The 21,288-nt window shown below is 44.1% G+C and overlaps 1 protein-coding gene across 11 annotated transcripts; it reads right to left on the reverse strand.

The window, feature by feature from the left end:
• Window positions 1-139: 139 nt before the first annotated feature.
• Window positions 140-21,268, reverse strand: LOC106569036 (centrosome and spindle pole-associated protein 1). 11 transcript variants are annotated; one of them, XM_082960849.1, is made up of 28 exons: window positions 19,901-20,007; window positions 19,192-19,249; window positions 18,998-19,084; window positions 18,346-18,586; window positions 17,618-17,721; window positions 14,324-14,685; window positions 13,991-14,149; window positions 13,399-13,490; window positions 13,199-13,295; window positions 12,569-12,898; window positions 12,264-12,382; window positions 11,856-11,994; window positions 11,157-11,271; window positions 10,117-10,264; window positions 9,819-9,953; window positions 9,473-9,579; window positions 9,104-9,253; window positions 8,761-8,904; window positions 8,460-8,576; window positions 8,290-8,356; window positions 8,066-8,192; window positions 7,790-7,935; window positions 7,358-7,498; window positions 6,842-6,885; window positions 6,657-6,717; window positions 1,686-1,783; window positions 1,247-1,397; window positions 140-1,090 (listed from the first exon to the last, which is right to left on the reverse strand). In XM_082960849.1, the coding sequence occupies exons 5-28, from the start codon at window positions 17,624-17,626 to the stop codon at window positions 897-899; spliced, it is 3,252 nt and encodes a 1,083-aa protein (XP_082816975.1). In that variant the 5' UTR covers window positions 17,627-17,721; window positions 18,346-18,586; window positions 18,998-19,084; window positions 19,192-19,249; window positions 19,901-20,007; the 3' UTR covers window positions 140-896. The 11 variants fall into 11 exon arrangements, with proteins under 11 accessions (XP_082816975.1, XP_082816976.1, XP_082816971.1 ...); XM_082960850.1 differs by lacking the exons at window positions 18,998-19,084; window positions 19,192-19,249 and adding an exon at window positions 20,768-21,116 and having other exon boundaries at window positions 18,346-18,424; XM_082960845.1 differs by lacking the exon at window positions 17,618-17,721.
• Window positions 21,269-21,288: the final 20 nt, after the last annotated feature.

The raw sequence follows: 21,288 nt of genomic DNA on the forward strand, positions 1-21,288 counted from the left end.
AGATTTTCAGGTACATCACTATGCTGTTGTAAGAGACCCTATTTTCCTGTAGGATTATTTGACTTTTTTTCACTGAATATTTAAGTTACTTATGACTTTGGTGCATGCTCCAGAATGCAAATTAAACCGCTAACAAAACTTTATCTAAAATAATTTAATTAGGTTGAAAATGAGGTCACATTTTCAAATATTTTAAAACATGCCATTAACACAATTTACATGAAAGGTAGTGCCATTTTTATACAATACATTTAAAACATGAATAAATATTAGTCTTTGGAACAGTTCAGGACATCAGGCTAAGGCAACCCTAGATCACTTTCTAATACGCCTTTCAGAGGATGGCAACGGGCAGGCTTAACTAATCAACTTCAATAGTGCTTGACTGGAGCAAATGCCTGCACACACTGTCCTTATAGGAATGGAGTTGCCTACCATTCTCAGACAATCTACATATTTTTCATGAAAGTACAATCTATGCATTTTTTCACAAGAAGCTTAATTCTGCATTGCAAATTAACGAGGCATTTTCAGAGGTAGACCATGATACAAAAGCAAAGGGCTAAGTTAGTCAACATCAATCTAGAAGCTAAAGCAGATGATCCTTCTGTGTTGAGGAGATACTGTGTCTTCATCCACGGATGTAGATGCATCAAGCCAAGTGATGGATGTGTACAAATGTAGGCTCCCTAAACACTCGGTTGTACAGCTGATGTACAAAGCGTTTGACAACAGTTGTGATACAACTGAGTTTGTCTGCACAAAAATGTTTGTCTCCACAATGCTTGTGTTATTATTTTTGCGCAGAAAAACTGTCAGGTCTAACAAAGCTGTAATATCAATAGTACAACCTGAGGGAGGGTGTAAGGTTAGCTATGATGGGTCGAGGGGCTTTCCTAGTCCTGGATGGCAGACTCTCTGCTGGTCAGCCTCTCCCTTCGGGGGGTCTGACCGGTCATTAAGCGCTTCAGAGTCTCTGAGGTGCCTGGTCTGATCCATGGCTCCATGGCAACCATATCCACTGAGCCCCGGGGTTCTGGGGCACGAGGGGAAACCTGCGGAGACGCATCTTCATCGCTAGACAGGTCTGCTGGACAAGAGAGCAACCGTGAAGAGATACCTACAACCCATCTTCTTAATACTCATTCATAGAGAGATCTTCCAGGTAGATATAGATTGTCCTATTCTGGCACACTATGACAGCCTCTACGGTTTTATCTCTATAATCATTGCCGTCTTCACCCACCTGTTCCGAGGCCGTAGTGGCTCATAGCCGGCAGCCTCTTGGTCCTGTGGTGGTTATGCCGTCTGCCATGCTGCTCAGTGTTGAGACTGGCCTCTGACTGGTGGGAGTAGGTCTCTGGCTGGCCCACAGGCTCTCTGGAGCACACCCGCTCCTAAACAAGCCAGAGCACAAGATATAATGACGGTAGAGGAATATAGCATTTTCAATGGAGAGCTGCCACTGGCCTCTTCATTTAAGAAGTGAGGCCATATTCACAATGTAGGGATCAGGGGCTGTTTGTGTCAAGCGTCTCAGTGCTGAATTAGGATCAGTTTTGCCTTTTAGATAATGATAAGTTTGCATGGATCTGAGATCAGCCCCACCCCCCACTGAGACACTAGGAGAATATGGTCCCAGATAGAGTCTGAACTGAACTATTTGAGACTGTCAGAGGACTTACATTGTGCAGGTCTGCCCTCTTGGCCAGCCTCCTCCTCTCCCTGGCTGAGAGCTGGGGCTCAGGTGTGGGGGGCACTGGAAAGGCTTCACCCATGGGATCTGGAGACAAATCACTGATTAAGTATACAGTACCAGTCAAAAGTTTGGACACACCTACTCATTCCAGGGTTTTTCTTACATTTTTACATTGTAGAATAATATTGAAGACATCAAAACTATGAAATAACACACATGGAATCATGTAGTAACCCAAAAAGTGTTATAAAATATTTGTATTTGTTTATTTGAGATTCTTTAAAGTAACTACCCTTTGCATTGATGCAAAGTAACAACCCTTTGCACATTCAGATGTCAAGTCAGCACTGCAGAGCTCTCCCTGTACTATGCCGTGTCTTGATTGTATTACTGTTGATGATATCTGGAAATGTGCATGTACACCCTGGCCCATCTGCAGTTGCTAGCCCCAATTCTGACTTGTGCTCTGATATCTGCTTCACTGATTTCTGCTCTCGTAAAAGCCTGGGTTTTCTGCACGTCAACACTAGAAGCTTATTACCTAAAACGAATCAATTGAAAGTGTGGGTTCACAGCTCCAATCCAGATGTGTTGGTCATTACTGAGATGTGGTTAAGAAAGAGTGTTTTGAATACTGATGTTAACCTTTCTGGTTATAACCTTTTTCAGCAAGACAGATCTTCCAAAGGTGGGGGAGTGGCACTCTTTACCAAGGATCACCTTCAATGCTCAGTTGTCTCCACCAAGTCTGTCCCCAAACAATTTGATTTGCTGGTTAAAAGCATTAATCTTTCAAATAGCTCTTTGTTGCTGGGTGCTATCGTCCTCTATCAGCACTGGCCTGTACCCTACCTGCCCTAAGCTCTCTCCTGGCCCCTTATACCAAGTCTGAATTTGTCCTGCTAGGTGACCTAAACTGGGACATGCTTAAACCACCTGACCAAGTCCTAAAGCAATGGGACTCCCTAAATCTTCCTCAGATTATCACCAATCCCACAAAGTAAGACTCCAAACACACAGAAAAGGCTACTCTCCTCTATGTTATCCTCACAAATAATCCTGATAGGTATCAGTCTGGTGTTTTCTGTAATGACCTTAGTGATCACTGTTTTACAGCCTGTGTTCGTAATGGCTGCTCAGTGAAACGACCTGTCCTGATTTGTCAGACACTTGCTAAAAAACTTTAATGAGCAAGCCTTCCTTCATGAACTGGCCTCTGTAAAATGGTATAGAATTAGCTTGATCCCCCTCTGTCAAAGACGCTTGGACCTTTTAAAAAATATATTTTCAGTGGTATTGTTAACAAACACACCCCCATAAAGAAAATGAGAATTAACAGGTTCAGCCCCTGGTTTGACCGTGATCTTGCAGAGTTACTCCACCTCAAGAATTGCATTTAGCGAAAGGCTCGGCACACTCAAGCTGACTGGCTATCGTTCAGGCAAAGAAATAAGTGTACTCAGGCTATCCGGAAGGCCAAAGTGAGTTACTTTAAGGATCAGTTCTCTCTGTGGGTCTAACCCCAAGAAGTTCTGGAAAACGGTTAAAGATCTGGAGAATAAACCCTCCTCCTCACAGCTGCCCATGTCCCTTAATGTTGTTACTGACAAGAAGCACATGGCTGAGCTCTTTAATCACTCATTAAGTCAGGATTCCTATTTGACTCAGCCATGCCTCCTTGCCCGTCCAACATTTCCTCATCTCCCACCCCTTCTAATGTGACTATCCCCGATGCTTCTCCCTCTTTTTCCCCTGCCCCGCTACAAAGTTTCCCCATGCAGGCAGTCACTGAGTCCGAGGTGCTAAAGGAGCTCCTTAAACTTGACCCCCCCAAAAAACACCCTCTCTTCTTTAAGGTTGCTGCCCCTGTCTCTCCTTTCTGGGGAGGTTCCTATTGCTTGGAAGGCAGCCACAGTTCATCCTTTATTTAAAGGGGGAGATCAAGCTGATCCTAACTGTTATAGGCCTATCTCTATTTTGCCCTGTTTATCAAAAGTGTTGGAAAAACTTGTCAATAATCATCTGACTGGCTTTCTTGATGTCTATAGTATTCTCTCGGGTATGCAATCTGGTTTCCGCTCAGGTTATGGATGTGTCACTGCAACCTTAAAGATCCTCAATGATGTCACCATTACCCTTGATTCTAAGCAATATTGTGCTGCTATTTTTATTGACTTAGCCAAAGCTTTTGATACAGTAGACCATTCCATTCTTGTGGGCCGGCTAAGGAGTATTGGTGTCTGAGGGGTCTTTGGCCTGGTTTGCTAACTACCTCTCTCAAAGAGTGCAGTGAATAAAGTCAGAAAATCTGCTGTCTCAGCCACTGCCTGTCACCAAGGGAGTACCCTAAGGCTCAATCCTAGGCCCCACGCTCTTCTCAATTTACATCAACAACATAGCTCAGGCAGTAGGAAGCTCTCATCCATTTATATGCAGATGATAGTCTTATACTCAGCTGGCCTCTCCCCAGATTTTGTGTTAAATGCTCTCCAACAAAGCTTTCTGTGTGTCCAACAAGCTTTCTGAACACCTCCAAAACAAAGGTCATGTGGTTTGGTAAGAAGAATGCCCCCCTCCCCACAGGTGTGATTACTACCACTGAGAGTTTAGAGCTTGAGGTAGTCACCTCATACAAGTACTTGGGAGTATGGCTAGACGGTACACTGTCCTTCTCTCAGCACATATCAAAGCTGCAGACTAAAGTTAAATCTAGACTTGGTTTCCTCTATCGTAATCGCTCCTCTTTCACCCCAGCTACCAAACTAACCCTGATTCAGATGATCATCCTACCCATGCTAGATTACGGAGACATAATTTATAGATCGGCAGGTAAGGGTGCTCTCGAGCGGCTAGATGTTCTTTACCATTCGGCCATCAGATTTGCCACCAATGCTCCTTATAGGACACATCACTGCACTCTATACTCCTCTGTAAACTGGTCATCTCTGTGTACCCGGCGCAAGACCCAATGGTTGATGCTTATTTATAAAACCCTCTTAGGCCTCACTCCCCACTATCTGAGATATCTACTGCAGCCCTCACCCTCCACCCATTCTGCCAGTCACATTCTGTTAAAGGTCCCCAAAGCACACACATCCCTGGGTCGCTCCTCTTTTAAGTTCGCTGCAGCTAGCGACTGGAACAAGCTGCAACAAACACTCAAACTGGACAGTTTTATCTCAATCTCATCATTCAAAGACTCTAACCCTAATCATGGACACTCTTACTGACAGTTGTGGCTGCTTTGTGTGATGCATTGTTGTCCCCTACCTTCTTGACCTTTGTGCTGTTGACTGTGCCCAATGTTTGTACCATGTTGTGTTGTTGTCTTAGGTCTCTCTATGTAGTGTTGTTGTGATGTGTGTTTTGTCCTATATTTATCTCTTCTTTTTTTTAAATCCCAGGCCCCTGTCCCTGCAGGAGGCCTTTTGCCTTTTGGTAGGCCGTCATTGTAAATAAGAATTTGTTCTTAACTAACTTGCCTGGTTAAATAAAAATAAAAGTGACAGCTTTGCACACTCTGGCATTCTCTCAACCAGCATCATGAGGTAGTCACCTGGAATGCATTACAATTAACAGGTGTGCCTTGTTCAAAGTTAACTTGTGGAATTTCTTTCCTTCTTAAAATCAGTTGTGTTGTGACAAGGTAGGGGACCAAGTCCATATTATGGCAAGAACAGCTCAAATAAGCAAAGAGAAATGACAGTCCATCATTACTTTAAGACATGAAGGTCAGTCAATTCGGAAAAATGTGCAGTCACAAAAACCATCAAGTGCTAGGATGAAACTTGGTCGCATGAGGACCGCCACAGGAAAGGAAGACTCAAGAGTTACCTCTGCTGCAGAGGATAAGTTCATTAGTTACCAGCCTCAGAAATTGCAGCACAAATAAATGCTTCAGAGTAACAGACACATCTCAACATCAACTGTTCAGAGGAGACTGCGTGACTCAGGCCTTCATGGTCGAATTGCTGCAAAGAAACCACTACTAAAGGACACCAAAAAGAAGAAGAGACTTTCTTGGGCCAAGAAACACGAGCAATGGACATTAGACCGGTGGAAATCTTTCAATTTTTCTGATGAGTCCAAATTGGAGAATTTTGGTTCCAACTACCATGTCTTTGTGAGATGCAGAGTAGGTGAACAGATCTCCGCATGTGTGGTTCCCACCGTGAAGCATGGAGGAGGTAGTGACACTGATTTATTTAGAATTCAAGGCACACTTAACCAGCATGGCTACCACAGCATTCTGTAGCGATACACCATCCCATCTAGTTTGCGCTTAGTGGGACTATAATTTGTTTTTCTTCAACAGGACAATGACCCAAAACACATCTCCAGGCTGTGCAAGGGCTATTTAATCAAGGAGAGTGATGAGTGCTGTATCAGATGACCCGACCTCAACCCAATTGAGAGGGTTTGGGATGAGTTGGACCACAGAGTGAAGGAAAAGCAGCCACCAAGTGCTCAGCATATGTGGGAACTCCTTCAAGACTGCTGGAAAAACATTCCTCATGAAGCTGGTTTAGAGAATGCCAAGAGTGTGCAAAGCTGTCATCAAGGCAAAGGGTGGCTACTCAGAAGAACCTAAAATATATTTCGTTTTTTTTTGGTTATTCCATGTGTTATTTCATAGTTTTGATGTCTTTGCCAATATTCTCCAATGTAGAGAATAGTAAAACCCTTGAATGAGTAGGTGTCCAAACTTTTGACTGGTACTCTAGTTAGTGGTGTGATTCTCAAGACACTCTTTCCCTTACAAAACCTGGGGTGTGTCCGAAATGGTACCGTATTCCCTATATAGTGCACTACTTTTGACCAGAGCCCATAGGCCGCCGGTCAAAAGTAGTGCACTATTTGGGAAATAGAGTACCATTTGGGATGCACCCCATGTGTTATTCCCAATGCACGCCTTCCCTTACTACACAGGGATAGTAGTGAACCACAAGGGGCCTACCAATGAAGGCACTGTCAGACTCCAACAAGGAACCTTTCATATGATCCCCCACTGCATTCCTCTGGGGAGAACAGAGTGTACAGGCTTAGTGACACACACACACAGACAAGCTGTACTGTACAGCAAATAAACCACTGTACGTGGTTCAGTGCAATAGCTAAATGAACTGGTCAGTATAAACTCACCAAATAATGGTTTTGTTGCTGGGGTGGTGACAGGTCAAAACAATCTGTAAAATGCGAAGACAAATAATTTTCAAGCCCCTTACAACGTCTGATAAGTTAGTTATTGATAGAGCGGTCAACGGGTAGGTGATCAATGATTATTTAATAATGAGTCTGTAGACAGTGAGTAGAGGTTGATATTGAGTTTGCAGACAGTGAGTAGAGGTTGATATTGAGTCTGTAGACAGTGAGTAGAGGTTGATATTAAGTCTGTAGACAGTGAGTAGAGGTTGATATTGAGTCTAGACAGTGAGTAGAGGTTGATATTGAGTCTGTAGACAGTGAGTAGAGGTTGATATTGAGTCTGTAGACAGTGTGTAGAGGTTGATATTGAGTCTGTAGACAGTGTGTAGAGGTTGATATTGAGTCTGTAGACAGTGAGTAGAGGTTGATATTGAGTCTGTAGACAGTGAGTAGAGGTTGATATTGAGTGTGCAGACAGTGTGTGTGTGTGTGTTTGGTGATAATGCTGCTGACCGTCAACAGGTTCTCTCAGGCTGTTGATCCTGCGCTGCTGCACCCTGTAATCAGCCCGTCTCTGGATGTCCACCCTCTGTCCAGCTCTGTCCCTAGGGGGCTCACAGTAACCATGACCTTCCTCCTCTCTGGAATCAACATCTGCAGCACAAACAATGACTTCTCCATTCAATACTGAATGACAACACTGATCACCCTGGTAAAGATTAGAGCACTAAAAAAGTAAAGTGTGACAGGGGATCTACACAACCCCAGTTGCTGCATTTGTTTGATGAACACTGTGCTGTTAGACTTCAAGTATAACAATCAGTGCCCTGAGCCAATGGCACCCTATTCCCTATCTAGTGCACTTCTGACGAGACCCTACATAGGGAATAGGGTGCCATTTGGGACCGGCCCAGTATTCATCAAACAATCGCTGTATTCCTTCACCTCTGTATCGGAGCTGTAGCGAGTCATGGATCCTATGCAGGTAGTTGGGCTCTGTGTTCCTGGAGGAGGGTCTCCTGACAGGGGCCTGCAGCTGCAGTCTGGCCATGTCAAACACATCCACCTGGGGCCGCTCCCTGTCCCTGAGCCTGGACACAGTATCGGTCAGCCTGGAGACACAGCCTATAGATAGTTGTAGTGTCCTAACACACAGCCTGGACCCTTGGCTTGCTGAAGCCATGAGACCAACAGTGGAGGGCATCACCTCACCAGCCTTACCTGTCACTCATAGGTGAGTCCAGCTCCTCCCACTCTGACTGCAGCAGCTGGACCTCCAGACGTTTCTGCTCGCTACGCAGCTGTCTGCGCAGCACCGACAGTTCACTGATCACACCCCGCTGGTCTTCTGGCACGCACAGACAGACATCAGTATCTCAGAAGTTGAGAGAAAACCGTTTTTTTTTAACAACTATGTATTGTATTATTGTGGGAGTCAGTGTTACCGGCAGCTCTCAGCTGGTTCCAGCGGGCTGGGACTGGAGGGGACTGGAGCCCTGATAGAGAACGCTCCTACAGGGGGAAGAGAGGAAGGAAGACCAGACCCAGTCATTCTCCACTAATATCTCCTCATAGTGTGGAAGAGGACATGCTGTGGGCTCTGGAAGTCACTCACAGACAGGGAGACAGCAGTAGAGCGACGGCTGTCCATGGACGGAGGTCTGGGGGTGTACTGGGGAGCCTGATACCTCTTCTGGAGGGTGGGGATGGGGGGAGACGGCTCCCTTGGTACCTTTTAGACAGACAACCATAATGTCGTCACTCAACTCAGTTTCCCGGACACAGATTAAGTGGAGTGCTTTAAATGGAGATTCTCCATTGAGCATGATTTCTAGTCGAGGAATAGGCTTAATGTATACAGTAAACCGCCCCTCGATGTTCAGAGGGTCAAACTGAGCGTTTTCCAGTCAGCTCACCTCCTCTAGACGTGCCTGTCTCTCCTTCTCATACTGCTTCCTCAGGGCAGAGTTCTCCTTCTCCTCTGCCTCTTTCTTCTTCCTCTCCACCTCTTTCTTTCGCTCCTCAGCCAGACGGATCAGCTGCTCATTCTTGGCTTTTTGCTGGAGGGAGAAAAACCTTGTTCAGTCCTCTGAAATGTGTGTGTGTTACAATAACGATTTACTGAACTGAATGACTCATGTCATACGATAGCATTCAGCTGATTGACATGTTACTCATATTAGTAGCTAGAGTATTGCAGTGTAACCTAATGCTAAAGCTCCCTTAGTGAATCCAAGCCCTGGTCCAGTTAATACTGACCTCCATCTCCTTGCGTTTCTTCCTGTCCTGTTCTTCTTCATACTCTCTCTGGATGCGTTCCCTCTGCTCAGCCAGCCTCTTCTCCTCCTTCTCCTCCTCCAGCCTCTGGCTCTCTCTCTCCTCTGCCTCCTTCTTACGCTTCTCTTCAATCTAGGCAGCAGGACAGACAATCAGGGTAATCACTGAGTGTGTACATGTATCCAATCACATATCTTAGCTGACTAAGGTAAACCAAACCCTCAATGCGCATCAGTACAACATTGTTATTTAAGCTCTGCAATAAGCTTTTTTACATGACTTTGTGAATTTCAGCTGATGATGTGAAAAGACTATTTTAGCCACACAGTGCCGAGGCGGGACATCCAGTACCTGTTGTTTGAGGTAAGCCTTGTGCTTGTCCTGTTCGTGGACTTGCTGTGGTGTGGGCCGGTTACCAAAAACACTGCCTCTGGCAAACAAAGGAGCCTGAACAAAACCTGTTGACAGAAACCCACAGGACAAAATAACATGTTAGCTGAGCCTGACACAGCGAGCTGGACAGGTTGGCAGGGTGCCACTACCACTTTGGGTTGTGTCCTAAACGGCCAATAGGGCTCTGGTCAGAAGTAGTGAACTATGTACGGAATAGAATGACATTTGGGATGCACCCTTCCTCTCGGTCCTGTTGCATATGCCTTATAGAGAATCACATCAATGTGAAAGCCCCTGTAACTACCTGAGACTCTGTGGGTGGAGGGAGGTCGAGTGTCCTCCTCTCGGAGTACTGTCACGGTGGCTGTCGCCATCTTCTGCCATGTCTCAGGGTTGATGTAGGCCTCCTCATTATGCTTGTGCATCTGGTGCAGATCGGCTGGTGACAATTCACACGATTAGTAATCTTTACAAAGGTTTTAAATATTACACATTCTTCCCTCTGCGCTCAGTCTCCAAACGTATGTCTACTGAAAGGTGAGAAAACACAGAGAATATGTGGACCATAGTGTGGAGGGAGGGAAGTCGCAGAGGGAACGTACTGATGAGGTTGCCCCTGCTGTCTCTGAGGGGTGCTCCTCCTCCCCCTCTCCCCCAGGGGTCGTGGTTCTTCATGTCTGCCTCCAGCTTGGCCTCATAGCGATCCCTCTCCTCCCTGTCCAGCCTCCGCCGCTCCTGTCTATCCTGGATCTGCAGTCAGGTTTGGATGGAACACTTTCATTAGAATACCAATTATCCAAAAATGAAGTTCCCTCACAGGAAAAAAAGTTATTCCATTCTGTACAACCCAGATGTGCTTTTGTCTTCACTGGTCAAGCAAAGAGCACAATAGAGAATTGTGCAATGGTATATTGATAGGCATACCTATTGGTATATTGCTGTGAGAATGTCTGAGGGAATGGGTTCAGAAAAACAAAACAATCTGATTCTACTACACATAACACATGTAACTGCCAAAATAAATACACCAACATAAAGTGTCTTAATAGGGCGTTGATCCCACCACGACCCGGAACAGCTTCAATGCACCTTGGCATAGATTCTACTAGTGTCTGGAACTCTGTTGGAGGGATGTGACACTATTCTTCCATGAGAAATTCCGTAAGTTGGTGTTTTGTTGATGCTGGTGGAAAACCCTGTTCAGGCGCCGATCCAGAATCTCCTATAAGTGTTCAATTGGGTTGAGATCTGGTGACAGATGGCCATGGCATATGGTTTATATCATTTTTATGCTCATCAAACCATTCAGTGACCCTGTGGATGGGGGCATTGTAATCTTATGGGGTCAGAGCCATGTTAGCCAAAATAATGGCCTGACCAGCATTTCTAAGCATGATGGAATGTTAAATGCTTAATTACCCCGGAACCACACCTGTGTAGAAGCACCTGCTTTAAACATGCTTTGTATCCCTCATTTACGCATGTGCTTGAATTATTATGGCATGACCTATGTTACCTGGCAAAAAAGCTGACTCCTCCCTTTCCTGGTGTCTCCCTGCCGAAATAACACACTGTGACGAAATGCATGCACGCATTGAGGAGAAAGACACTGCTGCCTTCCACAATCACATTCAAAATGTACCTGTTGTCTCAGTGCCTCCTTGTAACTTAACACACACTGTTTAGATGGCTTGATCTGCTCGGCGGGAAATCCTCCAATCCCTGAACCCAAGAAAGCAGCGTCACTGGCAGGTCTGCTGAAAGAGATTAAATATTTACTCATGTATTCCTTTGTGTTCACTACTATGAAATACATCTATGTAACAACTTGAAATGATCAATACCATGCAAAAAGGTATGGCAAATGGGAGGTACACAATTGATGTGGTTTGTCACATTTCCCGCATTGATACATTTCAATCTATCACTGAGAAAGATGTTCAGATTGCCAGAGGAGAAGGGAGAGAGAGAGAGAGAGAGGACAGTTATTGGGAGGGAGAAAGAAAGATGGCAGATGTAAGGGAGGAGGGAGAGCTCAGAGCTGTCCAGAGCAGACCAGTGCAGGCTGCAGTCGTCACTCAGCAGGGAGGGAACAACAGTCCTGTCTGTCCAGACGGCCAGTGAGCATGACCTTCTCAGAAGTCCAACACAGGGCACAAATAGGGTAGCCTGAAGAGACTAGCATCCTGTCCAGGGGGTAATTGTACATCAAGCTGCCTCATCCTACAGAAACAGGAGATTGGCCCATAGGGCAAGAGCCTCTGACTCAGACAAGGCTTACTTACTGAAGAGTGGATTTTGAAGGGTAGCGACAGGATAAGATGACTAGTAGGGTACTTACTGTGGAGGGGGCTCTGGATGGCTGCTCCCTCTGTGCTGACTGGGAGGGCTGTGCTGTGTCTGGCTGGGGTGAGGCCCTGCAGGAGGAAGGCTCAGGTAGGACACAGGCTGCCCCCCTCCTGTCAGCGGGATCTGACCATCTAACATAGAACCACCAAACACTAATGAACATACTTTCAGTCAAACCAACGTACACCTCTTTCTAAGTGTATAGCAACATGACATGGGCTAATTTCCTAGCTAACACACATGAAATATGTAACCCAATACATATTATATAATACCACAAAACACAAATTAGGCTAGATCATACGCTTTCACTCCAATCAATCAATTTTTTTTACTAGTATTTAACCATTTGAATCTACTGATGTAGCTTGAATATTTAACTTAGACTGGTAGTGCTTACAGTTGGCCAGGTTAGGGTCCAGTGGATTCCTTGCGCCATGGTAGAGGTAGACCTTGTCATAGGGACTTCTATGTGCATCTGCCAATGTGGATGGTGGATGAGGAAAGAAACCTGGAATCCTGAAACAGAAATTCTAAATCATACAGCAATGTTTAATTGTGTCAAACAATCTAGTGAATGTATCAGATTGAATAGATCAGGGGTGTATCCCAAATGGCACCCCATTTCCTATATAGTGCACCACTTTTTACCAGAGCCCTGAGTGTCATTTAGGACGCAGATGAGGATTACTACTTCTTCGCTACCTGGGGGTGTCCATGCTCCTGTGAATGGCCTGGCTGTAAGGGGAGATGCCTCTACTGCTGAGGCCCAGGGCGTGGCTGTACTCCAGCAGGGGGGACTGGAAGGCCATGCGGGGCTGCTCAGGGGGAAGCCTCTCTCGGTTCTCCTCACTGGGTTTTCTATTTAACTCATCACCTGGTACGTCCACAGCTTGGCCTGGTGGGTAAAAGCTGTCTTTTCTCTTTCTGGCATGGTCGCCACCATTCACTGCTCCAAGTGGTTTGATCCAATCTGCCTGTTTCTCCAGGTCAGTCAACCCTGTCACAGCAACTCTGAGCTCCAAATCCTTCTCTCTAATAAGACAAAGAACATAGACTGTTCATGAGGTTCTCCCCACTAGTAAGCAGCAGTAATTCATATCTTTTGTCCAATTATTAGGCAAAAGATCTGATCAAATTGGTCAAAAGACCAATTAGTGGGAAAAGATCAGAATTTCGCTGGCTGTGTAAACACAGCCTTATAAACAAATCTACCTCAGACTACAATGCTGCTAAAATGAGTCTATGTAGACCCTGTAGCTCATCTCACTAAGATGGATAATGTAAGGTTTTCTTCTTCACATACAGCAGGATCAAACAAACATGAACAATCACCTTTTCTTATTCCTCTGCTGTTCAGCTATCTGCTCCTGCAGCTCCTGCCTGTACCTCTCCTTCCTTCTCTGCAAGGCAGCATCTGCATCTGCAGCCCCTGTCAGAAATGCCATATCAACACATTTTTTGAGAAATATCAACAAATAAACTCATGTAGTTATAACCTTAGTTAAGAAAAATCTGAACAGAATTGGTCTTACCAATCATTAGTCCGGTAGCAAATTCAGGCTCGTCCTTCTTGGTAGAGGATCTGGATCTTCCATTGGGTCTCATCCCTGCTGGTACCTGCAGCCTGGCAGATAGGACGTCTATAAGCACTCACAGTACACTTACACTTTACAGATAGAAAAATACTGAGCGATAACTGTCTATCTTTAGTGAAAGTGTATGTTTTTTTGGTCTGATTTTAGGCTGGTTTGGGGATTTCATATGATTTTATTGTATGAGAGGATTCTAAATCTCTACGAATAGCTGGCACAAGAAGCTTGAACAAGCCATGATCCAGGCACAACAGATGACATCAGCCCCATTTCATTTGTACTTTTCCATCTAATGTCCCTGACAATGGAAAATTAAAACTTTAATCCAGATTAGATTAAATATTTCGGCAGTTGTTCACAGAAATGTACATTACGTACAGAAAATGCACTGCGTTAAAAATCCACAACAAAAAGAGAGCCATGACAATACAATCGTGTTCACTTGTACCAAATTGGTGTTACCACAATCATTTAGAAATGTATGTTATCGAAATTATAGGTATAGTTATTCAATACGAATAGTTTGACGTACTTGGCTTTGGGGGTTAGAGATGATGTCCCCCAGCGTGCCTCTAAGTAATCCTCATCGGGAACAACAGACCCGTTAGTCTCCTTCCTGTCTGCATAATGACTCGTCTCTGTGTAGTCGTCAGGCAGCTCAACTCTCCTGTCCCTGAGCCTTGATATGTCCCTGCGCAAAAGAGGAAGGTTAACAATACTTTTTCAAACATAGAACTAGAGTCAAGCATATAGCGAAGACCATGTCAGCAGAAACAATTAACCCATTACATAGCTAACATCTGAATCCATTACAGGTAAGTGCAACATCATGCTTTGTATCACAAAGGGAGTGTTTTAAAAACACCTGAAGTCCGTTTTGTAGTGTCTTCTTAACCGCCTCCTCTCTTCTGCTCTCTCAGACCCAGTCTGTCTGAGCCTCCTCCTCTCTATAAGATCCAGATCTTCCTCTGTGAGGTCCTCCTCAGAGTCATAGTCCACTCTCACCAGCCTGGCCTCTCTAGGAAGGAGCAGCTCATCCTCAGGCCTCAGGCCCTCCATCCTACTGCCCTCCACCAGGAAGTGTCCTCCCCTGTGCAGCCCCCTCTTGCCTTCGGTCAGCATGGCTGTCTCTCTCCTAGAGGGGACCCTCTTAGGGTGCACCGGGGGTCTGGGGCTGCAGTGAACATCAGGGAGGTCTGGAGGAGCTCTGAGAAAGGCAATCTGCTCCTGTATGTATGAGAGGGAAAGGACAAGTTTAAGATCAACTTTTGGTTCCAAGCACCTTTTTTATGTTTTTTTACAGAAGAAGCGTTGAGCAAATTCTCTTAATTTACGGAGACCTGTTTTACCAGCCCTTTTGAAATAATATACACTCAGAATACCAAACATTATATTGAGTTGCGCAGCTCCCCTCTCCCCATGGACTCTACAAGGTCTCGAAAGCGTTCTACAGGGATGCTGGCCCATGTTGACTCCAATGCTTCCCACAGTTGTGTCAAGTTGGCTGGATGTCCAATGGGTAGTGGACCATTCTTGAAACACATGGGAAACTGTTGAGCGTGAAAAACCCAGCAGCGTTGCAGTTCTTGACACAAACCAGTGCACCTGGCCTGGCAGGCACCTAGTTCAAAGGCACTTCAATATTTTTGTCTTGCCCATTCACCCTCTGAACGGCACACATACACAATCCATGTCTCAATGGTCTCAAGGCTTAAAAATCCTTCTTTAACCTGTCTTTAACCCTTCATGAACTCCCTGTTCACTCGTGACTGCATGGCCAAGCACAACTCCAACACCATCATTAAGTTTGTTGATGACACAACAGTGGTAGGCCTGATCACTGACAACAATGAGACAGCCTATAGGGAGGGGGTCAGAGACTTGACCGTGTGGTGCAAGGACAACAACCTCTCCCACAAAGTGATCAAGACAAAGGGGATGATTGTGGACTACAGGAAAAGGAGGACCGAGCATGCCCCCATTCTCATCGACGGGGCTGTAGCGGAGCAGGTTGAGAGCTTCAAGTTCCTTGGTGTCCACATCAACAACAAACTAACATGGTCCAAGCACATCAAGACAGTACTACAAAACCTATTCCCCTTCAGGAGACTAAAAAGATTAGGCATTGGTCCTCAGATCCTCAAAAGGTTTTACAGCTGCACCATCGAGAGCATCCTGATGGGTTGCATTACTGCCTGTTATGGCAACTGCTCGGCCTCCGACCGCAAGGCACAACAGAGGGTAGTGAGTATGGCCCAGTACATCACCGGGACCAAGCTTCCTGCCATCCAGGACCTCTATACCAGGCGGTGTCAGAGGAAGGCCCTAAAAATTGCCAAAGACTCCAGCCACCCCAGTCATAGACTGTTCTCTCTGCTACCGCACGGCAAGAGGTACCGGAGCGCCAAGTCTAGGTCCCAGAGGCTTCTAAACAGCTTCTACTCCCAAGCCATAAGACTCCTGAACAGCTAATCAAATGGCTACCCAGACTATTTGCACCCCCCCCCCCCCCCCCCCAACACTGCTGCTACTCTGTTATTATCTATGCATAGCCACTTTAATAACCCTACCTGCATCATGTACATAATTAACTCAATTACTTTGACTCTGAACCGGTACCCCCTGTATATAGCCCCGCTATTGTTATTTACTGCTGCTCTGCTCCTTAATTATTTGTTTTTCTTATCTCTTACTTTTTTATATTTAGGTATTTTCTTAAAACTGCATTGTTGGTTAAGGGCTTGTAAGTAAGCATTTCACTGTAAGGTCAACACCTGTTGTATTTGGCGCATTTGACAAATAAAATTTGATTTGATTCATATACCCTGATTGAAATGGATTTAACAAGTGACATCAATAAGGGATCATAGCTTTCACATGGATTCACCTGGCCAGTCTGTCATGGAAATCAAATCAAATGTTATTTGTCACATGCACTGAATACAACAGGCCTTACCGTGAAATGCTTACTTACAAGCCCTTAACCAACAACGCAGTTTAGAAAATATTTACTAAATAAAGTAAAAAAATATATATAAGTTACAAAAATGAGGCTATATACAGGGGGTACCGGTACCGAGTCAATGTGCGGGGGAACAGGTTAGTCGAGGTAATTTGTTCATGTAAGTAAGGGTAAAGTGACTATGCATAGATAATTAACAGCAAATAGCAGCAGTATAAAAATAAAGGGGGGGTGCCAATGCAAATAGTCTGGGTGGCCATTTGATTAATTGTTCAGCAGTCTTATGGCCTGGGGGTAGAAGCTGTTAAGGAGCCTTTTGGACTTAGACTTGGCGCTCCTCTACCGCTTGCCGTGCTGTAGCAGAAAGAACAGTCTATGACTTGGGTGACTGGACCTTCCTCTGACTGCCTAGTATACAGGTCCTGGATGGCAGGAAGCTTGGTGCCAGTGATGTATTGGGCCGTATGCACTACCCTCTGTACGTCTAACCGAGCAGGATGCCGAGCAGTTGCCATACCAGGTGGTGATGCAACTGATCAGGATGCTCTCGATGGTGCAGCTGTAGAACTTTTTGAGGATCTGTGGACCCATGCCAAAGCTTTTTAGTCTCCGGAGGGGGAAAAGCTGTTGTCGTGCCCTCTTCACGACTGTCTTGGTTTGTTTGGACCATGATAGTTTGTTGGTGATATGGACACCAAGGAACTTGAAACTCTCGATGTGAATGGGGGTGTGTTTGGCCTTCCTTTTCCTGTAGTCCACAATAATCTCCTTTGTCTTGCTCACGTTGAAAGAGTGGTTGTTGTTTTGTATACTCAGTGTATATATAGATTTGGCTAGTTGGAATGAACTAAGAGGCCTCAGTTGACAGAGCTTGATATAAAATAGGCTACACATAGCATTTCTTAGGTTAATTTAGCAGCTCATCCACCCAAGGGGAATGGGTGGGCCTGGTTCAGCAGCATTGACATTTTTTTTCTATAATTAAGGGCCAAATTGTCCAAATCAGCCCAAAGCAGAGATCATTGTTTAAATATATATATATATGGTAGAAACCTGCACTGACTCCTTGCACTCGTACCATTCCAGTGCTCTTGTTTATTGTACACAAGTAAATATTGTGACCCATGTATGTATGCTGACAGGTTACACATTTTTAAGTAACAACTACATAACTTTTGGCATTGGTAATATTATTACCTGAGCCATGAAGTGTCTGTAGTCCAGACGGAGCTCTTGATGTAACTTCTGTTTCTTCCTCTCATAGTCTTTACCCAAAGGTAAACTTAGACAACAACTCTCCTCTGAAAAACAGGATGGTATACATGAAATAAAAGACTTCCCATTGGTCAGGATCTAGATCTACCACAAAGTATCTTACAAATTGGGTTCATAACTTTATGAAAACCTGCTCTTTCCATGACAGACTGACCAAGTGAATCCAGGTGAAAACTATGATCCCTTATTGTCACTTGTTAAATCCACTTCAATCAGTGTGGCTGAAGGTGAGGAGACAGGTCAAAGAAGGATTTTTAAGCCTTGAGACATGGATTTTGTATGTGTGCCATTCAGAGGGTGAATGGCCAAGACAAAAATATTTAAGTGGCTTTGAATGGGGTATGGTAGTAGGTGCCAGGTGCACCGGTTTGTGTCAATAACTGCAACCCTGCTGGGTTTTTTACGCTCAACAGTTTCCTGTGTCTATCAAGAATGGTCTACTACCCAAAGGACATCCAGCCAACTTGACACAACTGTGGGAAGCATTGGAGTCATCATGGGCCAGCATCCCTGTGGAATGCTTGACACCTTGTAGAGTCCATGGCCTGACAAATCAAGGCTGGTCTGAGCTCAAAAGGAGGGGGTGGGGGGGTGCAACTCAATATTAGGAAGGCGTTCTTAATGTTTTGTACACTCAGTGTATACTGTACCTTTCCCTTGTGCCGTGAACGACTTAAATGGAGGGATATTTTCCTTGAGTGTGTGGTCATAGGTCTTGTGATCTTTTGTCTGTTGATCCAGCCACAGGTCAGAAAATTGCAATAATTTGCACAGCTGTCACCAAACACAGAGTAGCATGCATTTCATCCATGTCCAAGTGAGTCATTCCACCTCAAATAAGACAAGAAAGAGGTTTGACACCCACCATCTCAGATTGTTCTGAAATTATTTCTGTTGACAGAAAAATATAAGTTTAACATTACTTTGTTGAAATATAAATGAATATCTGCTAAATTAACCTAATTGATTGCACCCAAATTGTCAATTTTAATTTATAGGATTCATATAACGTTGTTAAATATAGCACCTAACATCTGATTTGGACCCCGCTTTTTTCTGACAATGAGTTAGACATGAGAAATCCAAAGAAATGGTCCCCCCAAAAAATGTCTCCCCTGTTCAGAGAAATTGGTTATTGAAGTTGTTGGGTTTATGTCCCATCCTACATCCTGATCCTGTTCTGACCAATATATGGTGCTGTTCCTGCTATTAGGTGATTAGATTCTTTTTTAAAGAATCCACCCCCATCGTTATAAAGGGATAGTTCACCCAATTTACAAAATTACACATTGGTTTTCTTACCTTGTAAGCAGTCTATGTACCAGAGGGCTATCCTCCGAAGCAAGTTTGAGCAGTTAGCGAGGTAACTTTGATCAACTGAGTTCAACTCTGTATAACCGGTAAAAAGAAAGGGGTGCACCTTTTAGCAAGGTACATTTCTATGGCAACAAATCCTTCAGAACTAACCTGCTCCGGGGGAGGCTTACTCCACTTACCCTGAATTAAATGACTGAGCCACGAGTTGAGGACCAATTAAATCAGATTCCCTTCCTCCTGCAAAGATTATGTCATCATTCCCTTCATTAGTAGAAGATGACTGATTAAATATTTTAGTAATCAAATTTGTTGTGTGTAAAAAAAAAAATGTAATGTTAAAATATATCACATTACACATTTAGTCATGAGAGAATGCATTTTACACTTCACACACAGTCATACTTTTGTATAACTTATTGATAGAAGTGGGGGAGAAATGCGTTTTTGGTTGAGCATTGATAAGCACACCACAGTCTGCATTAACATTAATAAAGACAACACTTCTAAGCCCATTTCACACCATAGCCTACTGAATTTGCAAGCTTTCTTTTCCTTCATTTTGACTTCGGCACAAATGAAAATGTGGCACCGACTCATCTGTGGATTGATGTTTCAGCATTGTCTCAATGAAGAGTTCTGCGTTCGACTAGCCATGTGCAACATACATTTACAAGCCTGCTAAAGTTAGTGGCAGACAGACAAGCAATCTATTAGCTTAATTTCTCAGCGATCAAATTATTTTCAACAAAATTATGCACATCTTATCTGTTTCTAACTACAGAAACGATTTCAGAACAATCTGAGATGATGGGTGTCATTGCTTGCTGACATGACATGCAACATTTTCAGTATTCTATCACCACAGTAAAAATAAACACTGAAACACACCCTTATTTCCAGGTAAGGTGGATTTTGTATCCTCTGCTACTCTGGCCTTCTGTTGCTGGATGAATTTCTTAAGTTCATTATCCATCTCCATTTATAATGCAGGCTCACTGTGAAAGTGACAGTGACAATTAAACAATGTCTAATAATACAGCTCAAATGTACTTGCAAACAGTATAACATTCTAGCCATTTAATGAACTTCTGGGTGAGAATATAATGTTACCTAGCTAGTAAATAGTAACGTCAATTACATAGTTAAATAGTGATGTTGTTGACGTTAGTAAGCAATGTCATGAATTGTAAACATTTAGCTAAAGTTTGCTGGCTAGGTAGCTAACGTTAGCTAGTAGCAGCATTTTGGACTCGACAAAACAGCCTCAACAAGTCTAGGATTAACTACAGACAGTTTAACGTTGGTCATATTTCCCTAAAGGTATCTAGTTATGCTGTTGTAATATAATCTGACCGTATTGCTGGCAAAGTATGATAGCTAGCTAGCTAACGTTACCCAGCTCGCCAGAAATGGCCCGCTGTCTCTTTAATTTCGGTTGTCAAGCAACCACTGAACACAAAAATAATCTTAGCTATGTAACGTTAACGTTATCTAGCTAGCATTTAGGCCATACCTTACCTAGCTAACAAGCAAGCTAAGTAAATAATGTTACACGAATTGGTTAGAATCTTTATAAACTAAATTAGCGAACGTTAGTTAGTTACCTGTTGTCTATAGTTAACGTTAACCTGATGTGTAGCCAGCTAAAGTTAGCTAGCTAAAACAAATCAACGACAAATGCATGCGAGACAGGCATAGATGGAAGCCTGTTGCGGAGTTGTTTTTCTATATTAAAATGGCATAAACAGTACTCACCATTTGTGCAACCAAGACAGCTACTGGACTTGCGAACTTTTGCTACTCAGCTAGCTAGCTCAAACTACAAGGCAACAGCTGCCAACTAAGTAGCAACAGCCAGGTAGCTACAGTAGCACGTTAGCACCCTAAATTTAGCTCGCGCGCGCCCACCCAGCAAAATATGAATTGTGTATATCTGCCAGATTCCTCCCAAGTGCAAGTGTGTGCACTTTACTGTCTTAATTTTGCAACAGTACTGGTTCTTTCATAGAGAACTGATACTCCTAAATATTCTTCAATATTTTCAGAGCAATGACTGTATCTTGTCAGCTACTAACCAGCAGCACTGCAAGTGACATGGAAAAAAGTATTAACTTTACCACTTTGGTCTTCTGCGCCATCTAGCGCCCCCGCCATCTATCACTTTGACAAATTCAATTCTCATGATACACTAGCACAGGTTGTTGCGCGGTGAAACACCGCTTACCATTCATTTCAAGAAGGAAAGCGGTGAGCAGCGGTGAGCAGTGGAGAGGGCG

Source organism: Salmo salar, chromosome 14 (assembly GCF_965601325.2).
Source record: "Salmo salar chromosome 14, fSalSal1, whole genome shotgun sequence".
In the NCBI taxonomy this organism is placed as follows: Eukaryota; Metazoa; Chordata; class Actinopteri; order Salmoniformes; family Salmonidae; genus Salmo; species Salmo salar.

What these genes read in the sequence shown, in the direction of transcription:
- LOC106569036 (XM_082960841.1), bottom strand. Translation starts at nt 19,991, where the DNA reads ATGGAGATGGATAATGAACTTAAGAAATTCATCCAGCAACAGAAGGCC. An exon ending in AGAAACGCAAGGAGATGGAG is followed by an intron (nt 8,905 to 9,103) that starts GTCAGTATTAAC and finishes TTCTCCCTCCAG; the next exon opens with CAAAAAGCCAAGAATGAGCA. An exon ending in CCACTACGGCCTCGGAACAG is followed by an intron (nt 1,091 to 1,246) that starts GTGGGTGAAGAC and finishes TCTCTTGTCCAG; the next exon opens with CAGACCTGTCTAGCGATGAA.